The 27067-nt window shown below is 45.1% G+C and overlaps 1 protein-coding gene across 1 annotated transcript in view; it reads right to left on the bottom strand.

The window, feature by feature from the left end:
* The window catches only part of LOC142196886 (sulfotransferase 6B1-like), a 62193-nt gene extending 55928 nt beyond the window's left edge, over positions 1 to 6265 (bottom strand). The window contains exons 1-3 of the mRNA XM_075266871.1: positions 6055 to 6265; positions 3156 to 3265; positions 1202 to 1291 (exon numbers count right to left, since the gene is read on the bottom strand). Coding sequence (XP_075122972.1) covers positions 1202 to 1291; positions 3156 to 3265; positions 6055 to 6265 — 411 coding nt within the window. The remainder of the gene's footprint in view (positions 1 to 1201; positions 1292 to 3155; positions 3266 to 6054) is intronic.
* Between the last annotated feature and the right edge of the window lie 20802 nt (positions 6266 to 27067).

Raw genomic sequence — 27067 nt, 5'->3', positions numbered from 1 at the left:
TGTGGGCTTGCTTCGACAGGACTTCGAGGAAGAGGGGCGGGACATGCGAGGGCTAAAGTTGTAATGTATTGTTATTGGTTAAATTATTGTTAATATTAAATATGCTGTGGCCAACCTCAGCTTAACCACATCAAGGTCTATGTGTCTTATTTAAGGTGTCTGAAGGTTATAGTTCCCCCGTTAGGTAAAATTCCCAATAGTCTGGTAGCCCGTGAACCGCCTAGGGAAAGGGGCAGAGACTGTTGGGAGATGGTTTTTCGGCAAAGAAGGGGTTAATCAGACATCTTGTTCTTTACCTCACCTCCCCCTCTCTTCTTCCACTAGCCTTTCGCGCTCTTTTGGTGAATGGTGGGAAAGTGGGGAGGCGGAGTCTGGGCGTGCCCAGAGGGCGGAGTTTAAGTTTTAAAACTTGGGTACGTGGGCGGAGCCAGCCACCTTCAGCCGGATCGCGGTGGGAAGAACTCCCTCCCACCCTACCCATGCGGTTTTGTTTTTTTTTTTGTTTTGTTTTGTTTTGTTTTCTTCTGCTTGGTTTTCTTTTTTGTTTTACTGCTTTTTGCTGGTTTTTTCTTTCTTGTTTTCGCAGTTTTTGTCACAGCATGGCGGAAGGTACATGCCCCGCCCCAGGATGGTTTTTTGCCCACATGTCAGATGTCCGTCTGTGGGCTTGCTTCGACAGGACTTCGAGGAAGAGGGGCGGGACATGCGAGGGCTAAAGTTGTAATGTATTGTTATTGGTTAAATTATTGTTAATATTAAATATGCTGTGGCCAACCTCAGCTTAACCACATCAAGGTCTATGTGTCTTATTTAAGGTGTCTGAAGGTTATAGTTCCCCCGTTAGGTAAAATTCCCAATAGTCCTGCTATACCATATCTAAAGAGTATGGCTTCAGTCAGACACAATGATGATGAATGGGCTGGTTTCTATATAAAATAGTGTGTCATTTGTGAGTATATTGCTAAGATAAGCTAACAACGTATGATTGTGGGGGGTCTGAAATCCAACATTTGACAAAATGAAGGAGCAGTTGGGCTACAAAAACGCCATGCGTCTTCAATATAGAGGCGACTGGATCTGTAATAGGTCATTGATGTCTGTGATCATTTCTTTTGTTCTGCTGCACTCGGCAGGAGTTCTAGAGAACTGAATTACTTTATGTAATGAATAACCTTTATTTGCTGTTATTCAAAGCACTTACCTTAACTTTCTTCTCAAAAAAAGACTTTGGAATATCTTTGAAGTGCAAATGTGTTGTAAGGATCCTTGGTGAAGGTCTGTCTTTAAATCTCTAAACGGAACATTTAAATAAAATTAAAGGAATATTCCTATCTCAGAAATTTACAGATGTAGCACGGTTTAACTTTACTTCCTGCAGTGTGACATCCTATCTCAGAAGATAACAAAAGTCACAGACTATGCCATAAACACCTCATACCTGTTCGGACGGGTCCACAGCTGAAATGGTAAATCTCCCGATGGGCCCCTGAACCAGGTGGGCTCCCAGTTCAACCCAACATGGCATAGTACACACACTGTCCTTTATATACATAAACATCGTATAGCATCTCAACAAGGCTATGTATCAGTATAATATACAGGATAGATGATTTACCAGACTACCCAGTTTATTTTTATCTGTTGTATTCACACTGGGTGGCTAATATAATATCTAGGTGCAGAGTCAGGCCAAGCAGTAATCTTCTACCCTGGGCCCCATCCTCTCAATCACCCTGCAGGGGCCCCAGTAACCAATCATCTTGCAGCATCTTGCTGCTACCTGAGGTCTGCTGCTGTGTGGACACATATGGCTGCTTTACAGAGCTAAATGCGTTCTAGTGGTAAAGCAAGAGCCAGACACCGGATAGTGACAGAACCCGAGGATAGAAACAATATCAGCTATTTACTACTGGAAATAAATAAAATTATGTTAGTGACATTATATGAAGTTGGAACAGGTATCAGTTAACATTTGCATGTAGCTGTATAGTAGGCCCTTAGAATGAATTTTACTGCTGGGGCCTAGGCACCCCAGTCTGACACTGGTCACATAGATATAGGTATTACACCCAGAGGCATAACAAGCCCCTCAAATGCCCTTCATCTGCCTCTCATATATAATATATTGTTGATAGTACTGTTCTCCACAGATTGGGAAGAAACACCTTCTGGGCCCCATAAGGCTCTTGGGCCTTATACGATCCCCTCAAGTAATGCCCCTGCCCACACCTAATGTATCCTCAGAATGTTTGCTCACTGATCCCATGTCTGGCCTGGTAAAAGCTGCTATGAGAGGTGGCCACACATACCCAGATCTCTACAATCACTTCAACCGGGGTTCTAAAAACAGCTGCAATGCCACTACAATGGACAAGGAAAAGTATAAGTGCCACAAGGTGCATCAGTGTTTGGTGTCTGCAGTTATAACATTCCCCTACTGTTAATAATAGCGATTATTCATTACTAGAGATGAGCAAGTAGTATTCAATCAAGTAGGTATTCAATCAAGTAGGTATTCAAAATACTCGTACTCGGTTGAATACCACGCTGTAAATGCAGTAAAAATTTGACTCCCCTCCCACCTTCCCTGGCGCTTTTTTTACACCAATAACTATGCAGAGGAGTTGGGACAGGAACTAGGACAACGTAGGCATTGGAAGAAAAAAAACGTATACAGTCATTGGCTGGCTAAATCAGTAGTAGGAGTAGCAGAAGCAGCAATAATAATAATAATAATAATACTGGGACTTGGGCGTGTTAGATGCCCCCAGACATGCTTCCCCTAATGTCCCAGTTGCATTCCAGAGGTGTTGGCATCATTTCCTGGGGTGTCATTGTGGACTTGGTGACTCCAATTGGTCGAATTTTGGTTTCCCTGAAACAAGCATGTTTTTCCCATAGACTATATTGGGATTCGATATTCGAACGAATAGTCGAATATTGTGGTCTAATCGAATCGAATTTTCGAATATTTCACTACTCGCTCATCTCTATTCATTACCATTGTGTAATATGTTTATCTTTCTGTGCTGACAATATATTAAACCTGTATATCTACAATACAGAAATTAGAAATATTACCATCAGCAATGCAGGAATATAGATCAGATATAATACAGGACCTAGCATCTGTTATTGAATAATGTTGCACTCACCGCAAGCACATCTAGACCTCCAAATTCAATCCATGTTGAATCGAGCACCGGTTCTCTATTGTGAAGTATGGACACCATTTCATACAGAATCTGGATCGTCCAGTTAGTTCCTGAAACAAATAACATTGGAGCCAATTTACTAATCCTAAAATTTAGACAGTGTGAACAGACTGTGCAGTCAGGGTCATAGCTATAAAGAGGTGCAGAGGTAGCAATCATTACTGGGCCCTGGAATCTCAGGGGACCCAATGTCCTCTTTACAACATAAGAAGACTCCAGTATTATAGATATCACATGGTAAGTGGGGGCCACATTATATACTTTGCCTTGGGGGCTCAAGAAATTTAAGTCTCTCTATACAGTCTAAAAATGCACCACAGTGGCTGATGCTATAGATGATAAATGTATGTAGCAGGCTGCAGCAAAAAAGCATTGTGGGAAAACCAGCGGTGGAAAAACAGTTTTACCCACAAATTTTTTCACAGAAAGTCTGCAGAATTTACCTCTGTGGACTTTCTGTTTAATTATACTTACCGTATATACTCGAGTATAAGCCGACCCGAATATAAGCCGTGGCCCCTAATTTTACCACCAAAAACTGGGAAAACTTATTGACTCAAGTATAAGCCTAAGGGGGAAATGCAGCAGCTACTGGAAAATTTCAAAAATTAAAATGGTCGGAGTTTTTGGGTGCAGTAGATGCTGGGAAAGGGGAGGGGGGGTGTTTTGGTTATCTGTCTGCCCCTTCCCTGAGCTTGAGGACTGTTTTTTCTTCCTCCACTTGGAATTCAGTCTGGCTGAATATAGGGTATCTGCAGTTCTCCTATTAACTCCTTCCTGACGGAACAGGAGCACTGCAGATACCCTATATTCAGTAGATCTGAAGCATTTCCGCTGTGCATATTTTTCTGCAATGTGTGTATGAGATTCACGAGAATTTAGAAATGTATGCATATGTTCATGGCTCTACTAATACATGTGGGCAATACATCGCTCTATGCCAGGCTGTTAATTTATTTTGTTGCCTTATTCGGTGCAGTGATAGCCTGTTATCTTGAAACGGGGTTGAAAGAGCAGCTGAAGTTACTTGTATGTCTTTACTAGCATCCTCTTCCTCCCCCTTCCCTCTTCATAGACTAATATGAAAATACTAATTTAGCTTGATAAATGGAGAAAAGACATTTCTTAAATACAATAGATAGTTTATAGATTAATAGATTTCTTATTCACCTGTAATATTCATTTATGAAAAGCTGTTTTATAATTGGAGGCATGCTTTAACTGCTTCCCTCTTTAACTCTCCCCCATTCCACCTACCCTCCCACCTTCTGCCCCCTCCAATGGCTATGCCCAAACACATACTTGCATAAGTGTTTCCAGTTCTAATCCCCTATAATCTCACATAATTGAGCACTTCAATGTGTTCTAATCCCAGTGTAGATGTGATATCAGGATATAACACATTTAATCCTGTTTTGTTGTTAAGGCCACCTGTGCACCAAATGGTCTCCTTAATTTTGCCGGTTCCCAGGCATATCATGTTTTCAGGAGTTGCACTATACCAAGATATCCATGAATAGAATCTGCATTAGGCTACAGCTCCGAAACAAGTAGAATGACATCATATCATGTAAAATATTATTCAGGAAAAACTATTGTCTTTTTTACATCATTACATATCAATCCCATTGTGTAGTTTACACTATAGATCCCACAATGCACAACAATAACATGCTCTGTACATGTACTTCACTCCTGAGTAAAGACACTGCTTTTCTGTCTGTGCGTTATCCAAAAATCAGATGCCACATTGATGTATTATGATGAATGGAGTCATTGTTTTTCAGACAAAGAGACACATGGCTTGCAATTTTTTTTCTCTTTTTTCGACTCATCATGGCCATTCAAGTCTATGGGTCCATGAAAAAAAGCACTGCATAGAGAGATCATTTTATATTCACAGATATTGGTAGGGTATGCAAAAAAAAAATAAAATAAAATAGAAAATATGATAAAATAAGAATGACACACTGATGGTACATGGATAGCATACACATCGGACATTGTGGATATACATTAGGATGTATAACAGCCATTGTTTTCTAGTCTGTAAAAAGGATAGCTAGTGTGAGGACCCCCACTTCAGAGCCAGTAGTATAGTATGGTGATGGATAGGGACTGAAGTGGCCACACTTATGGACAAGAAGACCTTTAAGAACTTCCTGTAAATGTCTATGCTTTATCACATAGCTGTTGTTACAGTAGATGGCTGTCTCCCAAGACGCAGAACACCGTTTATAGGACTCCATGATGGCAAACTGCACTTGTTCAAGGGATAAGGTCAACCACCTATAAATGATATGACCCCTGCCCAAGCAGAATGTTTGTTTTCTGGTTGTATTAGATCAGCTACAGTAATAATAAGTAAACCTCCTATTTTTAATTTTTTTTTTTATTCCTTTAAAGTTTCATAGGCTAAGGGGCCACACGGTGGCTTAGTGGTTAGTACTGCAGCCTTGCAGCACTGGAGTCCTGGTGTTCAAATCCCGCCAAAGGCAAAAAAACATCTACAAGGAGTTTGTATGTTCTCCCCGTGTTTGCATGAATTTCCATCCCATATTCCAAAGACATACTGAAAAAAAAAAAAGTTTCATAGGCTACCCTCTCAGTTTCCACAGGATCAATGAAGTTGCCTCAATATCATTGATCTTCCCAATGTCAGTCTGCAGTCTAATTCTACAACAGTTCTCACTGTCAAATGAAGGGTACAGAATGTAATCTTGTTTTTTACATATTAATGTTAGGATTTTTACAGGATCACTTTCCCTTTTTGACTTTCTTATAGTATCACCAGCTCTATTTAGCTATCATTACTATTATTCTATTTAATACCACTCACCATTTTTGGGATAGGTAACAAGCAGTATATCATCTTCTCTGGCTTCAAAACTTTCCAATGCTTGAAATGTCTCCAAGCTGCAAAGTAGTCGTGGATATAATATCCCATTATAAGACATCAGCAAGTCTTCAGCTGATGTTTTGGTATTTGATTCCAACATTTCCAGCAACATTTTACGGTCATCATTACACGTCTGCATAGAATCAGTCATCTTTCAGTAGTGATCCTAATCAGGGGTCTCCGCTATGTTCTGCTGAACCTAGTTTATATAGATGACAGTAGTGTGCACACAAAGGGGAATAATGCCAAAATCCTTTGTCAGTGCAACATAATATTCCAGGGAAACAGTCAACAATTGATAAAGTATTATCCCTGTAACCCATACTAGCTTGCAGGTAAATAATGGCTATGGACACCTGAAAGCGTCTCAAATTGTTTTGTACATTTGGTTACTTAAAGAGATTGTGTGGCTATATTTTTGGCTTATCTTCAGGATTGTCAGTAAATAAATGATTGATTGAGGGTTGACATCTAGAGATGAGCGAACACTAAAATGTTCGAGGTTCGAAATTCGATTCGAACAGCCGCTCACTGTTCGTGTGTTCAAACGGGTTTCGAACCCCATTATAGTCTATGGGGAACAGATACTCGTTAAGGGGGAAACCCAAATCCGTGTCTGGAGGGTCACCAAGTCCACTATGACACCCCAGGAAATGATGCCAACACCTCTGGAATGACACTGGGACAGCAGGGGAAGCATGTCTGGGGGCATCTAACACACCAAAGACCCTCTATTACCCCAACATCACAGCCTAACAACTACACACTTTACACACTCAATACCACCTCTCTGACAGTAGGAAAACACCTTGAAACATGTGTATTTGGCACTTGCAGTGAGGAGAGCTTGTCACCAGCAGTGAATTTGGCCCTTGTAGTAAGTTGAGGTTGGCACCAACATTTGTTTTGAAAATCAGGGTGGATTGAGCCTCTAACCAGCAGAGTTTGGGCAAATTCATGGTGGAGGGAGCCTCTAAAAACCCCAGTTTGGACCAATTCATGGTGGAGGGAGCCTCTAAAACCCCAGTTTGGACCAATTCATGATGGAGGGAGCCTCTAAACAGCCCAGTTTGGGCAAATTCATGGTGGAGGGAGCCTCTAACCAGCCCAGTTTGGACCAATTCATGGTGGAGGGAGCCTCTAACCAGCCCAGTTTGGACCAATTCATGGTGGAGGGAGCCTCTAACCAGCCCAGTTTGGACCAATTTATGGTGGAGGGAGCCTCTAACCAGCCCAGTTTGGACCAATTTATGGTGGAGGGAGCCTCTAGAAAACCCAGTTTGGACCAATTCATGGTGGAGGGAGCCTCTAACCAGCCCAGTTTGGACCAATTCATGATGGAGGGAGCCTCTAAACAGCCCAGTTTGGGCAAATTCATGGTGGAGGGAGCCTCTAAAAACCCCAGTTTGGACCAATTCATGATGGAGGGAGCCTCTAAACAGCCCAGTTTGGGCCAATTCATGGTGGAGGGAGCCTCTAAAACCCCCCAGTTTGGACCAATTCATGGTGGAGGGAGCCTCTAAACAGCCCAGTTTGGGCAAATTCATGGTGGAGGGAGCCTCTAAACAGCCCAGTTTGGGCAAATTCATGGTGGAGGGAGCCTCTAACCAGCCCAGTTTGGGCAAATTCATGGTGGAGGGAGCCTCTAACCAGCCCAGTTTGGACCAATTCATGGTGGAGGGAGCCTCTAAAAACCCCCAGTTTGGACCAATTCATGGTGGAGGGAGCCTCTAAAAACCCCAGTTTGGACCAATTCATGGTGGAGGGAACCTCTAAACAGCCCAGTTTGGACCAATTCATGGTAGAGGGAGCCTCTAACCAGCAGAGTTGGTGGAAATCAGGGTGGAGGGAGCCTCTAACCAGCAGAGTTGTGGGAAAGCAGGGTGGAGGGAGCCTCTAACCAGCAGAGTTGGTGGAAATCAGGGTGGAGGGAGCCTCTAACCAGCAGAGTTGGTGGAAATCAGGGTGGAGGGAGCCTCTAACCAGCAGAGTTGTGGGAAAGCAGGGTGGAGGGAGCCTCTAACCAGCAGAGTTGTGGGAAAGCAGGGTGGAGGGAGCCTCTAACCAGCAGAGTTGTGGGAAAGCAGGGTGGAGGGAGCCTCTAACCAGCAGAGTTGGTGGAAATCAGGGTGGAGGGAGCCTCTAACCAGCAGAGTTGGGGGAAATCAGGGTGGAGGGAGCCTAGTATTAGCAGAATTGTGCAACGCTTATGGTGGATGAGTATGAGGATGCAGAGGAATTGGAGAGGTTGAGTACAGACATGGAGTTTCATGTTGGGGTGCTTTACACAGGTGGGCACAAAAATGAAGGCTCTATCCAGTGGTGGTTCATTATTATCAAAGTGAGCTAGTCGGCACTCTCAGCTGACAGACGGGTGCGCTTGTCAGTGATGATGCCACCGGCTGCACTGAACACCCTCTCAGATAGAACGCTGGTGGCAGGACAGGACAGCACCTCCAAGGCATATAGGGCAAGTTCAAGCCACAGGTCCAACTTCGACACCCAATACGTGTAGGGCGCAGAGGGGTCGGAGAGGACAGGGCTGTGGTCGGAAAGGTATTCCCGCAACATGCGCCTATACTTCTCACGCCTGGTGACACTAGGACCCTCCGTGGCGGCACTTTGGCGAGGGGGTGCCATCAAGGTGTCCCAAACCTTAGACAGTGTGCCCCTCGTTTGTGTGGACCGGTGAGAACTTGGTTGCCTACTGGAGGAACTGCCCTCCCTGCCGCCAACGTCACATGCTGGAAACATCTCCATCATATTCTGCACCAATTGCCTGTGGCAAGCGTTGATGCGATTGGCCCTCCCCTCTACCGGAATAAAAGACGAGATGTTGTTTTTATACCGGGGGTCAAGGATAGCAAAGATCCAGTACTGGTTGTCCTCCATGATTTTGACAATACGCTTGTCGGTTGTAAAGCACCCCAACATGAACTCAGCCATGTCTGCCACAGTGTTAGTTGGCATGACTCCTCTGGCCCCACCGGAAAGTTCAATCTCCATTTCCTCCTCATCCTCCATGTCTACCCATCCGCGCTGCAACAATGGGACGATTCGAAGTTGCCCGGAAGCCTCCTGTATCACCATCACATCATCGGACAACTCTTCTTCCTCCTCCTCCTCCTCCTCCATTAAACGCGATGAAGCGGACAGATGTGTGGACCTACTCTCCAGCTGTGACGGATCGGATGCTATCCCTGACTCCTCTGTGTGATCTGAGTTATCCCTGATGTCAATCAGGGATTCTCTCAGAACACACAAGAGCGGGATTGTAAGGCTCACCATCGCATCCTCAGAGCTCACCCTCCTTGTGGGCTCCTCAAAGACCCGTAGGATGTCACAAAGGTCTCTCATCCATGGCCACTCATGGATGTGAAACTGAGGCAGCTGACTTTGTGGCACCCTAGGGTTTTGTAGCTGGTATTCCATCAAAGGTCTCTGCTGCTCAACCACTCTATTCAACATCTGAAACGTTGAGTTCCAGCGTGTGGGGACGTCGCACAAAAGCCGGTGTTGTGGCACATGCAGGCGTTGCTGGAGAGATTTTAAGCTAGCAGCGGCTACTGTCGACTTGCGAAAGTGGGCGCACATGCGCCGCACTTTCACCAGTAGCTCTGGAACATTGGGGTAGCTCTTTAGGAAACGTTGCACCACTAGGTTGAAGACGTGGGCCAGGCATGGAACATGTTGGAGTCCGGCAAGCTCCAGAGCTGCTACCAGGTTCCGGCCGTTATCACAAACGACCATGCCTGGGCCCAGGTGCAGCGGCTCAAACCATATTGCCGTCTCATCGAGGAGGGCATCCCTCACCTCGGAGGCAGTGTGCTGTCTGTCCCCCAAGCTGATCAGCTTCAGCACAGCCTGCTGACGTCTACCAACTCCAGTGCTGCAACGTTTCCAACTCGTAGCTGGGGTCAATCTAACAGCGGAGGAGGAGGCGGTGGCGGAGGAGGAGGAGGAGGCGGTAGAGGAGGAGGAGGAGGGGGGTGTTCTTCTCGTGTCCCTGCCAGGAATGTTAGGCGGGGAGACGAGGTACACCGGGCCAGTTTGGGAAGCAGTCCCAGCCTCAACTACATTCACCCAGTGTGCCGTCAGTGAAATGTAGCGTCCCTGTCCGCATGCACTTGTCCACGCGTCGGTGGTCAAGTGGACCTTTGTGCAAAGCGCGGAACTAAGGGCCCGCCTGATGTTGAGTGACACGTGCTGGTGCAAGGCGGGGACGGCACACCGGGAGAAGTAGTGACGGCTAGGGACGGCATAGCGAGGTGCCGCAGTTGCCATCAGGTCCAGGAAGGCGGGAGTTTCAACAAGCCGGAACGCCAACATCTCCTGGGCCAGCAGTTTAGCGATGTTGGCGTTCAAGGCTTGCGCGTGTGGGTGGTTAGCAGTGTATTTCTGCCGCCGCTCCAATGTCTGAGAGATGGTGGGTTGTTGTAAAGAAGCGCCTGATGGTGCCTTTGATGGTGCAGGAGAAGGAGATAAGACAGGAACAGGGGAGGATGAGGGAGAAGTCAACAAAGTGGCGGAGGCAGATGAAGTGGTGTCCTGGCTCGTCCTCTTGAGTGCATCGCCAGCACAGTCACCAGTGGCAGTGGCAGAGGCAGTGGCAGAGGCAGTGGCGTGAACGGCAGGCGGCCTTTGTCCTGCCGTTGCTGCCTGCCACTGATTCCAGTGCTTGGATTCCAAATGACGGCGCATTGAAGTGGTGGACAGGTTGCTCTTCTCAGAGCCCCTAATCAATTTCGAGAGGCAAATTGTGCAGACAACACTATATCTGTCCTCGGCGCATTCCTTGAAAAAACTCCACACCTTCGAGAAACGTGCCCTCGAGGTGGGAGTTTTTCGGGGCTGGGTACGAACTGGAACATCTTGGGAGATTCCGGGTGTGGCCTGGCTTCGCCTAAGCTGCTGACCTCTGCCTCTAGCTACCCTTTTTGGTGCTGCACCTGCCTCAACATCCACACTACTTTCCCCGCTTGACATCCCCCCTGTCCAGATCGGGTCAGTGTCCTCATCATCCACCACTTCCTCTTCCAACTCCTGTCTCATCTCCTCCTCCCGCACAGTGCGCCGGTCAACTGGATGCCCTGACGGCAACTGCGTCACATCATCGTCGATGAGGGTGGGTTGCTGGTCATCCACCACCAAATCGAACGGAGATGGAGGAGACTCTAGTGTTTGAGCATCTGGACACAGATGCTCCTCTGTTAGGTTCGTGGAATCGTGACGTGGAGAGGCAGGTTGAGGGACAATGAAAGGAGCGGAGAACAGCTCTGGGGAGCAGGGACAGTTGGGGTTATTGTTCTGTGAAGCTTGGGAATTTTGGGAGGAAGGAAGACAAGACTGTTGGGTAATAGGAGGAGAGGAGGCAGAGTCTGACTGGCTGCTGGACAATGTGCTGTAAGCGTTCTCTGACAGCCATTGCAAGACCTGTTCCTGGTTCTCGGGCCTACTAAGGTTTGTACCCTGCAGTTTAGTTAATGTGGCAAGCAACCCTGGCACTGTGGAGTGGCGCAATGCTTGCTGCCCCACAGGAGTAGGCACGGGACGCCCTGTGGCTTCACTGCTACCTTGCTCCCCAGAACCATTCCCCCGACCTCGCCCATGGCCTCGTCCACGTCCCTTTCCGGGAGCCTTGCGCATTTTGAATTCCCAGTTAGAAATTGGCACTATATACCAGTAGCAAATATTGTGGGTGCACGTAACCCCAATATATTCTTTGAATTACCAGTCAGAAACTGGCACTATATGGCAGTAGCAAGAAATGAGGGTATTTATAACCCCAATATATTCTTTGAATTACCAGTCAGAAACTGGCACTATATGGCAGTAGCAAGAAATGAGGGTATTTGTAACCCCAATATATTCTTTGAATTCCCAGTCAGACAATGGCACTATATACCAGTAGCAAGAAATGAGGGTATTTATAACCCCAATATATTCTTTAAATTCCCAGTCAGACAATGGCACTATATACCAGTAGCAAGAAATGAGGGTATTTATAACCCCAATATATTCTTTGAATTCCCAGTCAGACAATGGCACTATATACCAGTAGCAAGAAATGAGGGTATTTGTAACCCCAATATATTCTTTGAATTCCCAGTCAGACAATGGCACTATATGGCATTAGCAAGAAATGAGGGTATTTATAACCCCAATATATTCTTTGAATTACCAGTCAGAAACTGGCACTATATGGCAGTAGCAAGAAATGAGGGTATTTGTAACCCCAATATATTCTTTGAATTCCCAGTCAGACAATGGCACTATATACCAGTAGCAAGAAATGAGGGTATTTATAACCCCAATATATTCTTTGAATTCCCAGTCAGACAATGGCACTATATACCAGTAGCAATAAATGAGGGTATTTATAACCCCAATATATTCTTTGAATTCCCAGTCAGAAACTGGCACTATATGGCAGTAGCAAGAAATGAGGGTATTTGTAACCCCAATATATTCTTTGAATTCCCAGTCAGACAATGGCACTATATACCAGTAGCAAGAAATGAGGGTATTTATAACCCCAATATATTCTTTGAATTCCCAGTCAGAAACTGGCACTATATGGCAGTAGCAAGAAATGAGGGTATTTATAACCCCAATATATTCTTTGAATTACCAGTCAGAAACTGGCACTATATGGCAGTAGCAAGAAATGAGGGTATTTGTAACCCCAATATATTCTTTGAATTCCCAGTCAGACAATGGCACTATATACCAGTAGCAAAAATTGTGGGTGCACGTAACCCCAATATATTCTTTGAATTACCAGTCAGAAACTGGCACTATATGGCAGTAGCAAGAAATGAGGGTATTTGTAACCCCAATATATTCTTTGAATTCCCAGTCAGACAATGGCACTATATACCAGTAGCAAGAAATGAGGGTATTTGTAACCCCAATATATTCTTTGAATTCCCAGTCAGACAATGGCACTATATGGCAGTAGCAAGAAATGAGGGTATTTATAACCCCAATATATTCTTTGAATTCCCAGTCAGACAATGGCACTATATACCAGTAGCAAGAAATGAGGGTATTTGTAACCCCAATATATTCTTTGAATTCCCAGTCAGACAATGGCACTATATGGCAGTAGCAAGAAATGAGGGTATTTATAACCCCAATATATTCTTTGAATTACCAGTCAGAAACTGGCACTATATACCAGTAGCAAGAAATGAGGGCATTTATAACCCCAATATATTCTTTGAATTCCCAGTCAGACAATGGCACTATATACCAGTAGCAAAAATTGTGGGTGCACGTAACCCCAATATATTCTTTGAATTCCCAGTCAGACAATGGCACTATATGGCAGTAGCAAAAATAGTGGGTGTATATAGCCCCAATTCTATTGCTACGGGACTTGCAGTGTATTTCTGGGGTGAAGGTGGGGGGGCACACCGTTGGAACGGGTATCGGGGGTATATATCGGGTATACGGGAATACACTGTCAGTGTATTCCATTCAGGATCCGCGGAAAGCTGGGTTGCGGCGATTGAGCCCGTCAGTGCCACGTTACACTGACAAGCTTCTCCCTGGAATTTAGCTCTTATAAGAGCTGTTGGTTGTCTTCTCCTTCCTATCCTAGCCTGTCCCTGCCTACCCAGAATCTAAGCCCTAGCTAACTGGACGGAAACCTCCGTCCCCGGTGAATTGCAAGCTCAGAATGACGCGAAGCTGGGCGTCGCTGTTCTTTTAAATTAGAGGTCACATGTTTTCGGCAGCCAATGGGTTTTGCCTACTTTTTTCAACGTCACCGGTGTCGTAGTTCCTGTCCCACCTACCCTGCGCTGTTATTGGAGCAAAAAAGGCGCCAGGGAAGGTGGGAGGGGAATCGAGTAATGGCGCACTTTACCACGCGGTGTTCGATTCGATTCGAACATGCCGAACAGCCTAATATCCGATCGAACATGAGTTCGATAGAACACTGTTCGCTCATCTCTATTGACATCCAGTCACCGGACCGATCATGGCCACTGCAGTCTCTGATGTCAGTGTCATGGCGCAAATTGACACTGGTGTGACGTTACGCTGGTGTCATTCATGACATCTCAAATAAGATGAGGATGCCAGAAGATTAGTGCCGGATCCAAGAGAGGTGAGTAATCATGTTTATTATATTTAATCACCTCCCTGGGGCCTTGGGTCATCTGAAGAAACCAAAGAGTATGATAATGGTTAATAATGGTGGCGAACCTCCAAAAATTTCAGATATAAGATTGAAATGTTTGGAACATTCATAAAGAAAACTGCATGGGTCATTATAGGACATTATAGTGTGTGGAGGGGCCACTATGTGGCATTGTAGTGTGTAGATGCACCACTATAGGTCATTATAGTGTGTGAAGAGGCTGCTATGGGACATTATACTGGGTGGAGGCCACTGTGGGACATAATAGTGCGTCTAAATGGAGCGTTATACCATGTAGGAACCAGGAAAGGGCGCGCTATACTGTGTGGGGGTGGGAGCCCAAGACAAAGTTTGCTATGGGGCCCAGTCTTTGCTAGTTCTGCTCCTGTATATGTGATATAAGTCTGTATCTTTTTGTGTGTACTTGAACCCTACAATTTCTAAAGTGCTGCTGCTTTCTAAATATGTTGGCACTACATAAATAGAATGTATTTTTATTATTTCTGGTCTAGATAATAGGGGATAGGTAAGTGACAGTGTTTTTTATGTTTGTATCCCCCCACGGTCTCCGATTATTATACTATGTGCAGGGGCATAATACTGTGTGCAGGGGTCACTATGGGGCATAATACTATGTGAACGGGCCACTATGGGGCATAATACTGTGTGCAGGGGCCACTATGGGGCATAATAGTATGTGCAGGGACCACTATGAGGCAAAATACTGTGTGCAGGGGCCACTATGGGGCATAATACTGTGTGCATGGGCCACTATGGGGCATGTCAAAAATTCGCCACGGGCCCCCGCCATTCCTAGTTACGTCACTGCTCCCTTACAGTTTCCCATAAGAATAGTGGCTTCCATAACATTGGTTATGAGACTCTTACTGCACAATCTTGTGCCGTTACACATTTTTGGTGGGTCAAGGTTCTGAAGCAAAATTATTGTGGCTCCTATTTTTAAAGTGAGCTTATGCGGTGGCATTCAAGGAGGCTCCAAAGAATTCAGGAACTCCAATGGATACGTTACGGCTTGTTCACTCTCCATGACTGAATCAATGGACATTTATGTGGTTACTAGACCAGGCAGCTTTCCCCGAATTAGTACATTTATGGAGCTGACACTATCATTTTTAGGCGCAAGGATTGCACATTCACAAAGCCACTGATGGTTGTTAAAATATCAGGGAAAACTTAGTCAATAAGCTCCATTACCGAAGATGTCATTTCACAAAAATCTTCCAGAAAAGAAATCAACCAGTAGTGGAATCAGTAGGGAACTTGTCATTTCCAAGACATAGTAGCTGGTGTGTAAATTTATCCGCAGTTATCTTCCTCGCACTTCCCCACCGTCTTGTACTAATTTCCCCTTTCCCATCCCCACCTTCCTTTCCCTATATCCCCTTCCCTTTTTGTTGTCTTCTTCTACCCTCCTTCCTCCCCTGGTCTAAGTACGTCTAATTCTAATTGGAAGTTGCACAATACATTACTGATGCTTATGGGAATGACTTAACTGCTTATATGTTTTATTTTGCAGTAGCCAAGCATTCTCCTGATGTCTATTATATAGCCTATGGTACTTATTCTATTCTATGAGATGTGCACTTATCCATATGTATTGTACTATAATGAATCTTTAATGTTTGTTGTTAAAAATTCAATGAAAATCTTTGAATCAAAATTTTTTTTATCCGCAGTTGTATTTCCCATCAAATGAACCCGCATATTAGTAGTAAGAGTATGCTTCTGAACATGTATCCACAGATAAGAAGATTTTAGACAGGCATTCAGCTTATTCGTTGATGTTGCTCCATTAAGAACAGGTAGCGTCAGGTAGAAGTTACCTGCAAAAATTACAACAATTCCCCCTATTAAACAACCGGTTCCCTGCAGATCTTTCAAGGTGCGATCAAGGACCTTGACCACTTTCTTGCGCGCCATGGTACATTCATCCCAAACAATTACTTTGCAAGTTTGTAATACCTTAGCTTTCCCATAGCCCTTAGGATGAGTTCAGATGCAGAGGCCGCCTCAGAGTTCTGTCCAAAAAATAGGTAGCCATGGTTGGATGCTGATGAAGTACATACAGTGCATCGGCATTCAGTCGCAGCATTCTGCTCCGGATTAGGCCCAAATGAATGGGCCTAGCCGGGAGGGAGTGTTGTGCTGCGGACAACCACGGCTGATTCAGCTGCGGAATTCGCGTCAAGAATTCAATGGAAGCGCTTTTTTTGAGCCGGATTTGGACGCGGATTCCATTTCAAGATCCGCACCAAAAAACCTTGCCTGAACCCAGCCTAAGTGATATTACAGACAGCTCTAGAGTAAAGGGCAATCCTAGTGCTGAATGAGCCATACGCCCTCCATCTAAAAGTGGCCACAATCCCAGATGATGCAACAGCCAAGGCAATGTCATTGTTTAAGCCAATGTCTACAAATTAATTAAAAATGTTTTACCAAAACCTCCTGGTGCATCTAGGAAAAATAGTTCCCCATTTCCACTGGAAATCTGAGCCATAATTGCCAAAATACACAGCTTTGTGCACAAAGAAATCTATGGAACAGCCAAAGCCATGGCCTGGAAGCCCTTGAAAAATACTGTAGTGTGCAAACAGCCACTAAGGATACCAGACGTGTTTTGTCAGTACATGTCATGTGTGTGTGCACGTGTGTGATCCGTATGTATGCGTGTGTGCATGCACGTGTGTGGTCCGCGTAAATGTGTCTGTGCACATGTGATCCATGTGTTTGTTCGTGCACAGTGCAAGTGTCCATCTGTGCGGTAGTTGTGTGTCAGTATGCATGTGCTCTGTTTGTCCATATGCGTAGTGTGCATTCATCTGAGTGTGTTTGCGTGCGTGTGTGGTCCTTGCGTGTGCGCGTGCGTGTGTATGTATATGTGTGTGTGTGGTGTGTATGTGGTATTTATGGGGTGGTGTTTGTGTTGTGTGTGTCTAGAGTGGTCTAGTGTTTGTGTGGTGTGTTGTGGCATTTGTGTGGTATTGTGCTTGTGGGTTGGTGTATGTGTGCTGTCTGTGTGATGTTTATATGGGGTTTGTGAAATGTTTATATGTTGTGTGTGGTGGGGCGGCCCCTTTAGCAGCGACTCTTTGGCGCCGTCACTATAATCCATCCCTGTCAGTCACAACTGTTGTTTTCCCCTCAGCACTTTCGTATTCACTTTTCCCCATTATATGTATAGGGCCTAACTTTGGGGGCCCCAATCTCATGACGGGGGGACGCTAGCAAGAGATAACATGCGCAATATTCTGCTCCTGTGCGTGGAGAAGGGGCGTGCCAAATTTCACCCAAATCGGGTGAGAACTGTGGATTTGTATAGAGCAGACTACTACAGATTTTCAGTTATATATATAGATAGATAGATAGATAGATAGATAGATAGATAGATATAAACCATCGCTCTAGACTGGTAAGGACTTTTCTTGTTCCTTTTGTTTCCCCTTAACCTTGTTCTTCCCTCTTAGGTTCTACCTTCTAAGCGTTGACCGTACCTACCTAATGTTTTATGGACATTAAACATTCCCTTGGAAATTTAACTATCAATGTATAAATGACTAATGTATTCATATCAATGCAGTCTTTGTGGCGACCCCTATTGTTCTTTGTTGTGTTTGTTTTTATTGGAAAATTAATAAAAATATTTTAAAAGAATATGGCGACTTTGTTAAAGGGGTTAAAATGTAAATAAAATCATACACATTTGGAATCCCTGGAATTGTACCGAAACATAGAATACAGGTGACAAATCATTTTGGCTGCACAGTAAACAGCGTAAAAACGAAGCCCGTAAGAAACTCACACAAATGCACATTTTCTTCAAATCCACCCCATTCTGATTTTTTTTCCAGCTTCCCAGTACATTGTACAGAATAATTAATAGTAGCATCCTGAAGAAAAATTTGTCCCGCAAACAGTAAGACCTCATATGGCTCTGAGAGTGGAAAAATAAAAAAGTTATGGGGTTTGGAGGGCGGGGAGTCTGAAATGAAAATCAAAAAATGCCCGCGGTGGGAAGGGGTTAAAAAGGTTCTCCAAATCTTTTAAAAAGAGGCCCCTTTGCTATAAATAGTTGGGAAAAAGTCTACTCCCCTTTTTTTCAGGTTCTCTAGGTCAAACATCAGCAGCTTGTTACTTTCTATTGTCAGATTCTCCAGATGTTGGTGCATGATCACTGACCACTGACGACCATCAGCCAATTACTGGCCTTAGCGATATTGTGGCAGTGACAACGATGTCCAGTATTTACCTACAGTGGTCTCCTGATACAAACAGAACCATCATGTGCTAACAACTGAGAATAAAAAGAAATAAGCAACTTCCACTGGACACAGAGGACCTAGAAAAGATAAATTTGACTTTTTTCTTAACCCCTTTAAAGGAGTCATGACATGAAAATATTGATCCATTATCTATAGGATGAATACCCGATCGGCGGGGGTCTAACTGCAGAAACCTCCACTGATTTCCCCCCACCCCTATCCCCATTGCAAATTCCTCCTGACTGCAGCCAGGCTGAGTGTAGGCATGTCCAGGGTCGGACTGGGGTGTCTAGGGCCCACCAGTGGAATTGTTTCTAGGGGCCCACCACCATGACCCTGCAGACCAGCGATACCGAGACAGGGCAGCTAAAGGTAATACCATCTCGGGAGCCATTCTACTCACCTGCCATACAATGTGCAACAACATACTACCTAAACCTACTGCTACACTCTGTATGGAAAGTGAACAGCGCAGCTCCTAGAAATGTTACCATTACCTGTAGCCACACTGTCCTGGAAGAGCTGATCTGTAGAGGTCCTGGCTGTTGTATCATCACAGATGTAATATTGACGGCCTATCCTAAGGACAGACCATCAATATTATAAAGATGGATCAATCCTTTAAAGATTTGTCCAGGAATTGGATCAACCCATGTGCCTGGCGGGAGGTGTAAAATAAAAAATAAATAAAAAGCGCCTTCACCTGTCCCCATTGCTCCATTGTCCGCCGCCAGTGTCCATTTAGTCTCATGCCGGCGCCTCCATGCTGGGAGTCCTGCTCCTCATGGGACCACTGAAACCAATTAGATACAGGATTTCCAGAAATAAGGCCATGAGACTGAACAGACACAGGCAGGAGGATAACGGGGCGCTGGGGGCAAAAGCTCAATGAAAAACACTGCGTCTCACTGTTGCACCTAATCCTTAAAGAGGACCTTTCACCATTTGGGGCACATGCGGTTTAATACACCGCTAGAAAGCCGACAGTGTGCTGAATTCAGTGCAGCTTTCCCGTTCTGTGCCCCGGGTGAAGAGCTATCGGTGGCGGTACCGTAGCTCTTCACTGTCAGAAGGGCGTTTATGACAGTCAATCAGTAACGCCCTTCCTCACAGTAGCGTCTATTGCGCTGTACTGTGTGAGGGGGCTTTGCTTACCACCTAGTGATGACGCTGAGCAGTGAGGAACGCTACCTCCCCCCTGTACACGTCTATGGACGAGCATTATCAAGAGGGGAGGGGGTGTTCCTCCCCGATCTCATAGTACAGCACAATAGGTGCTGCTGGGAAGAAGGACGTTCCTGACTGACTGTAAGAAACGCCCTTCTGACAGTGAAAAGCTACGGTACCGGGACCGATAGCTCTTCACCGGGGCACAGAACAGGAAAGCTGCACTGAATTCAGCGCACTGTCGGCTTTCTAGCGGTATATAAAACCGCATGTGCCCCAGGAGGTGAAAGCTCCTCTTTAACATCTCAATATACTGTACATCATACTATAAGGATAAGACCTAACACAGCGTTCCACAGCCAAAAAGCGCTGCAGGAAAAACCCCGGCGGCAACATATCAGTTTTCCTGCAGCGCTTTTTGCAGAAACTCCACAGAGATTTGCTCTGAGGACTTTCTGCACCATTATACCTATAGGGGCACTGTAGGTGTTTCCGTAGGTATAAGTGCTGCGATTTCCAAAAACTGCAACAGTTACCTACACACTCATACATATAGATTCATATATACTCACACACACACACACATATTATATATACTATATATATATATATACACAGTACATACACTCACACATTATTATAGCATACTGTATATACACACACATACCTGTATACAAACATACAGTCCTCACACATGCTTTAACCCTTAAGTACTATCATGCTGTCTATCATAATGATATGTGTATGGTAGTGGTGTATGATAGACACCATGATAGGACTTAAGGGTTAAACAAATGTACACATATACATATTAAATATTACATTTTACCAAAAAAAAAAAAGAAAAAAAAATATACTCACATTTGTGAAGCAGCAGCAGCAGACTCCTCTGTCCCACACGGGCCGATGTAAGTGATGACTCACTCTGAAGAGGAGGGGGAGGGGGGGAACGCTTCCTAAGATTGCAGGGATAGCTGCTGCCCCTGGTGTGCTTCCCATGTATGAATAAAGAAGCACGGCTGCCTGCAGTTTCCCAGGGCCCCGACACTTACACAGAGGGGCCTCCTGCCAGGGGTATACTATATTAATAGGGAAAGTATACCCCTGACAGGAGGCCCCTCTGTGTAAGTGTCAGGGCCCTGGGAAACTGCTGGCAGCCGTGCTTCTTTATGCATTACAGTGCTGCCGGCAGCCTGGGGCCCCGAGCTTACTGATCGGGCCCCTGCCACTAGCAGTGCTCAGTTTATCAATGCAAATGCACTGGACAGGGGCCCGAACCAGCCCCTGACATCCCGATCGGGCCCCTGACCAGTGCTTCTGCATTGAGGAAATGAGCACTGTCAGTCAAGGCTCGGGGCCTACCGGGAAATTCCCCGATTCCCAGGCGGGCCAGTCCGACCCTGTGTACAGGGGCTACTATGGGGCATAATACTGTGTACAGGGCCACAATACTGTGTGCAGGGGCCACTATGGGGCATAATAGTGCGTGCAGGAATGCGGGGTAAGGTGAGGATTGATTGGTCAGGGTCTTCGGGAGGAAGGGGGGCCCCATCATACCTAGTTACGCTATTGACAAGGGGGGCAGCCATTAGCGATTCATTGCACCCCCAAAGTGTGCTATCCTAATGATTGCACCCCCATGTGCTGCCCCTGATAGTATTAGATGAAGCACATGTGGGGGTGGCAGAGGTAAACATAAAAAACTGATGCACATCTGTTAATGGATCAGTTTTTTGATGAATGAATTGACATCAGTTTGCATCAGTTTTTTTTTTTTTAATTAAAAAAAGTATCCGTTAAAATGACATGAGCCTAATACTACATCTGACGTATACAAAAAGTTGGCAAGTTTAGTTGCCGCTGGGTTCACACCAGCATTCGGTCTCCGTTATCAGGTTTCCATCTACTGCTGGCAGAAGACGGAAACCTGTCAGACAGTGTCCGGCTGTGAGCGCTGGTGAGCGTTTCATGCGCTCTGTGGCGAAACCGTTTTATATAAACACAAAGTCCTGCATGTTCGACTTTGTGTCCAGTTAAAAAAAAAACAAAAAACGGTTTCGCCGCGGAGAGCATAAAACGCTCACCGGCGCTCACACCCGGACACTTTTCAAGTGGGTTGGGTTTAGTTTGCGGGTTGACCATCGCAGAGAGAGCAGCGGAAAATCTTTCTGCTGCTGGAAATTTCTCCCAACTAAGTAAAGAGCAGCCTAAGGTCTATTCATTTTGCAACTGCAAGAAACTACTCTGTGCCGTGACTGAAGTTGCTTCAGGGATGCAGAGTAGTCCTGCACGTCTTAGGGGGCATTCACACAGAGTAACGCTGGGCGTGTATCACAGCCGTACACGCCGGCGTTACGGCAGACTGCCGAACACTTCCCATTCACTTCAATGGGAGCGCTCGTAACGCCGCCGTTACGAGCGCTCCCATTGAAGTGAATGGGAAGTGTTCGGCAGTCTGCCGTAACGCCGGCGTGTACGGCTGTGATACACGCCCGGTGTTACTCTGTGTGAATGCCCCCTTATAAGGGTCCATTCACACTGAGTTTTTTGGTGAGGATTTTGAGGCTGTATTCGCCTCCAAATCCTGACCAAAAAGACGGCTCACATTGAAATCAATGGGTGCGGGTCAGGTGTTTTTTCCTGGAAAAAGAAGCGAGGTGCTCATTCTTCAGGCCGTTTCGCCTTGTGATTTAGCCTGAAGACACTCTCTCCTCCGGACTAGGCCCATCCATTGGGCCTAATCTGGTGCGGAGTGTGCAACTGGATGCCGGTACAAAAAATCCTGTGTGTGAACGTACCCTTAGACTCCTTAGAATTTAGGAGTTTATGGAGCCATGTTTTATTGAGCCGCAGTTTATATTTTTTACAATAACAGATTTAGGTTATTTATGGGTCATTTGGATAAGGCCTCGGTCAGTCTAGGATAGGGTGGCGGCATTGTGGGATTTTGAAAAGTGGTTACTAGTAGAGATGAGCGAGTACTATTCGAAACTCCAGTTTCGAATAGCACGCACCCATAGGAATGAATTGACGTAGCCGGCGTGCCGGCCGCTTCCATTCATTCCTATGGGTGCGGGCCGTTTCTCTAGTTACTAGAGATGAGCGAATAGTATTTGAAACTCTAGTTTCGAATACCTCGCTCAATAGGAATGAATGGAATCTGGCAGCCGGCGCTTAACCCCTTGCTGTTCAGCCTCTCCCATTCATTCCTATGGGAGCGAGGTATTCAAATCTATGTTTCGAATACTATTCCAATCAACTCTAGTGGTTACGTGTGGAAACCAATGAATCCCATAGACTATAATGGGATCCACTAGGTTTCCACCTGAAAAATGCAGGACATTTGTCAAGCAGGATAGGAGACGGAGTCCCTGACGAACCCATGTCAAAAATTTGCCATTCCTAGTTACACCACTGGCCTCATAGATTACTGTGGGGCCCTGCAGAGAGGGCTTCATGGCCATGCTGGCTGCTTCTCTATTTGTATCAATTTCTATCTTTCTCTGTTCATTTATTGTGTTGAAATTGACAATTATATCACCGTATTTAGGATCCCATATTTTAATGAATATCAATAAAATGTAGTTTTATTTCGCTATTTATAGGTTTACGTTTCTAGTTGAGTCAGTATACATAAAATAACAGTGGCAGCTATGACGACATCACAAGGCAGCTGACATCACACATTCCGCATGACATCACAATCAGAATGGAGTGTGTAACGTTGTGCACTGACACCATCTTGGGTCACTTGAGCTTAATAGCTTGAAGAGGACAGTATGACCAGGTAGACCAGGCTGAGACTTGCGTGGTGCGGCACAGAACTGAACCATTAGCCCCCCAAAATCTTGCTGACATTAGGTTCATACAAGCGGTTTTCTCTTCGTTATTCAGGACACCGGGGGACCTGAACAACAGAGGCCGGATCACTGTTTCTACGGTAACAAACGTACATGGGCAGACCCCATTAACTATAATGGAGTCCTCTGGGTGTCTGTCAGGTGACCATGCGGACCCCATTATAGTCTTTGGGTCTTAAGGCCTGCCAGCGCTGTGTGATTGTGATTAACCACTTCAGTACCGGGCCAATTTGTGATCAAGGACCAGACACATTTTCGGGATTTTTGTATGTGCGGTTTTGAAGGCTGTAACATTTTTCTCGTACGTCTCATTCAACTAATTTTTGCGTCTTTTTTCGGGGACACATTTTCAAATGTGTTTTAATTTTTTTTATATCTGGGAAAATATAAACAAAATAGGAGGGAAATTGTGTCTGGTTTTCACTTTATTATTATTTTTTTTTTATTTAATAACACAAAGTGTCACTGAAAAACTTTATAAAATAGTTTTTCCTCTCCGTTACGGTAATTTTTATTTTGGATGGTGTTGTCGTGGGTGGGGCTATAACCTTTCATAACGGCGTTTTATTAGCGTATTGTTTATTTATTTATTTTTAATTATTTTATTTTCATTTTTTAAAACTTTTTTTTTTTTTTTTTCAGATTGTGTCCCCATAAGGTCATAAGAGGCCTTTGGGGACATCTGATCACTTTTTTTTTGTGTTAGGGAGGCTGATTTCCCCTAGAACTGAGGCTGGTACATTTAGCCTCAGTTGCAGGAAGAATAAACCTTCCCTGCCATCTCTCTGGGAGCTCCGGCTGAAGTTACAGCCGGCTCCCAGCTTCAGCAGCTGCACGATCTCCATCCAGCTGCTGTGTTCTGATTGGACGTACCGGTACGTCCTGTCAGAACTAGGCAACCACTTCCCGGACGTTTATAGTATATGGGCGGTCCGGAAGTGGTTAACATAATTAATATCATATCATTATGTAATGTATTAGATTGTAAGCTCTTAAGGGCAGAATGTGTATTGTATTAGATTGTAAGCTCCTAGGAGCAGGATGTCTCTTTCTTTCCTTACAGGGTCAGATCTCCACAACAAATAAAAATATACAAATATAAAGCAGTATGCAGCAGGACAGTTTGGATCCAGGGAGATATCCGATCGCCACACGTGGGGTCAGGAAGGAATTTTTTGCCCCCCTGATGTATAACGCTCCGGGGAGTTCGTTTCGCCTTCCTCTGGATCCTTTGGGTCAGATGGCTTTCATCTCAGGACATGGTGGTCAGAATGCAGCGAGCTCCATGGTATCCACCGGCCTGACCACTCAGTCAGTGACCCATTTATTCTATGTTAAAGGTCCAGTAATAACTTTATTACAATGTTGCTACTCAATAAAAAAAAAAGAAAAATAAACAACTTTATGGTGTTTTTTGTCTTCTATTTGGATCTGTCTTTACATACTAGCTATGATGAGAGTGATCGCCGCCACCAAGTAATCCAGAACTAGATTCAGCTGCTGATCCAAGTGTACATGGTGGCAGGATTGGGGACTATGGGAGATGCCATATACCAAGAGTACATCACACATAAATCCTGTCCGAAGTGTTATGGGGGTCAGTCTCTGTGCTGGGGACAATAACATTGCGCGTCCTCTCTTCTATACACAACATATTACCTCAAAGAAGACTGAAGACTGAGTCATCAAAAGCCACCAAATATAGCAGACACCAGGGGTCATATCTTGAATCTCAAGTACGTTTGATATAAGTAAAGGGGACTGAGCTCATAGCAGGGGCGTAACTACCGGGGTAGCAATGGTAGCAACTGCCACAGGACCCGGCCTCAGATAATGACTGGAGGCCCAGGAGAGATGAGGGAGCATAAAAAACACTGTTAGGGTGCATTCAGACTACGTAACGCCGGGCGTGTATGAGAGCCGTACACGCCGGCATTACGGCAGACTGCCGAACACTTCCCATTCACTTCAATGGGAGCGCTCGTAAACGCCGCTGTTACGAGCGCTCCCATTGAAGTGAATGGGAAGTGTTCGGCAGTCTGCCGTAATGCCGGCGTGTACGGCTCTCATACACGCCCGGCGTTACGTAGTCTGAATGCACCCTTTACTCACTTCTTCTGGCTCCAGAAGGCTTTGGGCCTACTCGTGGCATACGTATACATTGCAATGCAAGCCCCAGCTCAAGTGATGTCTCTTCCATCATTGAAGATGGCTGACATCAGGCAGGAGTGTGCTGGAGCTCAGGAGAGGAAAGTAACAGCGTTTTTTATGTTTGTATCCTCCCCTGGGTTTTTGATTATTATAATCTGGGGTCTGAAAAGAATGTGTACAGGGGCCACTATGGGGCATAATACTGTGTGCAGGGGCCACTATGGGGCATAATACTGTGTGCAGGGGCCACTATGGAGGATAATACTGTGTGCAGGGGCCACTATGGAGGATAATACTGTGTACAGGGGCCACTATGTGGCATAATACTGTGTGCAGGGGCCACTATGGGGCATAATACTGTGTAGAGGGGCCACTATGGGGAATAATACTGTGGTCAGGGGCCACTATGGGACATAATACTGTGTGCAGGGGCCACTATGGAGGATAATACTGTGTGCAGATGCAGGAGAATGACCAATGGATATGAAGAAAACCGCGCTACTCTCTTGGGATAAACCAACACACGCACTTTATTCCACTTTCTTAAAAACACGACGCTACAACACAGCGTTTCGGGGATTCCCCTTTTTCAAGTGTAACAGAAACACACAATGTACCCTAATAAAAACAACAAATAGCATAATAAATACAAATAAACATATAAATATATATATATATATATATATATATATATATATATATATATATATATTAAAAAAAAAAAAAATAGGTAGGATGGCAAGTCACAAATATAAATGTTCCGTTACAAAAGTCCTTAGCATTATTTGACATTGTTTTAGCAAAGTCCAACATAGTTGCTATCCCCAGCAATTGGTGATGGCTGTAAACCACATGGAGTGTTCAGTTAGCAATGGCTACAAAACCCATAGAGTGTACAGTGAAGGTCAGCAAATGGTATGATAAAGGTGTAAAATAACAGAGTTCTTTTATAAGCATAGCCTAGACAAAGACAATAAATGATGGTAATATAGATAACTATACCAGACAAGGAGTCAGGAGCATGGATCAGGGGCAGGAGCTTCCTTGCACGAGTAGAATGTGATGCACAGCGTGGAGTGTATGAGCTACGTGTGTAACGCGGGCTTATTACACCTAGGCGGGCTGGTAGGGAGGGTCACGTGTCAGGAGTTTTTCAAAGCTCCTCGTCAGTAACTTAAAACACTCCCGTAATGGCCAAATATAGATTGTCCCTGTGGATTACAGAGACATCTAGCGTCATTGGATAGAAATAATTGGCCACTCCGAGATGCTCGTGTCTAGGGAGAGCGGTCGGACCCGCTCGTGTGCTTACCCCAGTGCACATGCGCGTTGCACGGCACTAGGTT

The sequence above is a fragment of the Leptodactylus fuscus genome, chromosome 3 (assembly GCF_031893055.1).
Source record: "Leptodactylus fuscus isolate aLepFus1 chromosome 3, aLepFus1.hap2, whole genome shotgun sequence".
Lineage (NCBI taxonomy): Eukaryota > Metazoa > Chordata > Amphibia > Anura > Leptodactylidae > Leptodactylus > Leptodactylus fuscus.
Note: the sequence above shows the minus strand (reverse complement) of the source record. Positions and strands in the feature narration are given on the sequence as shown.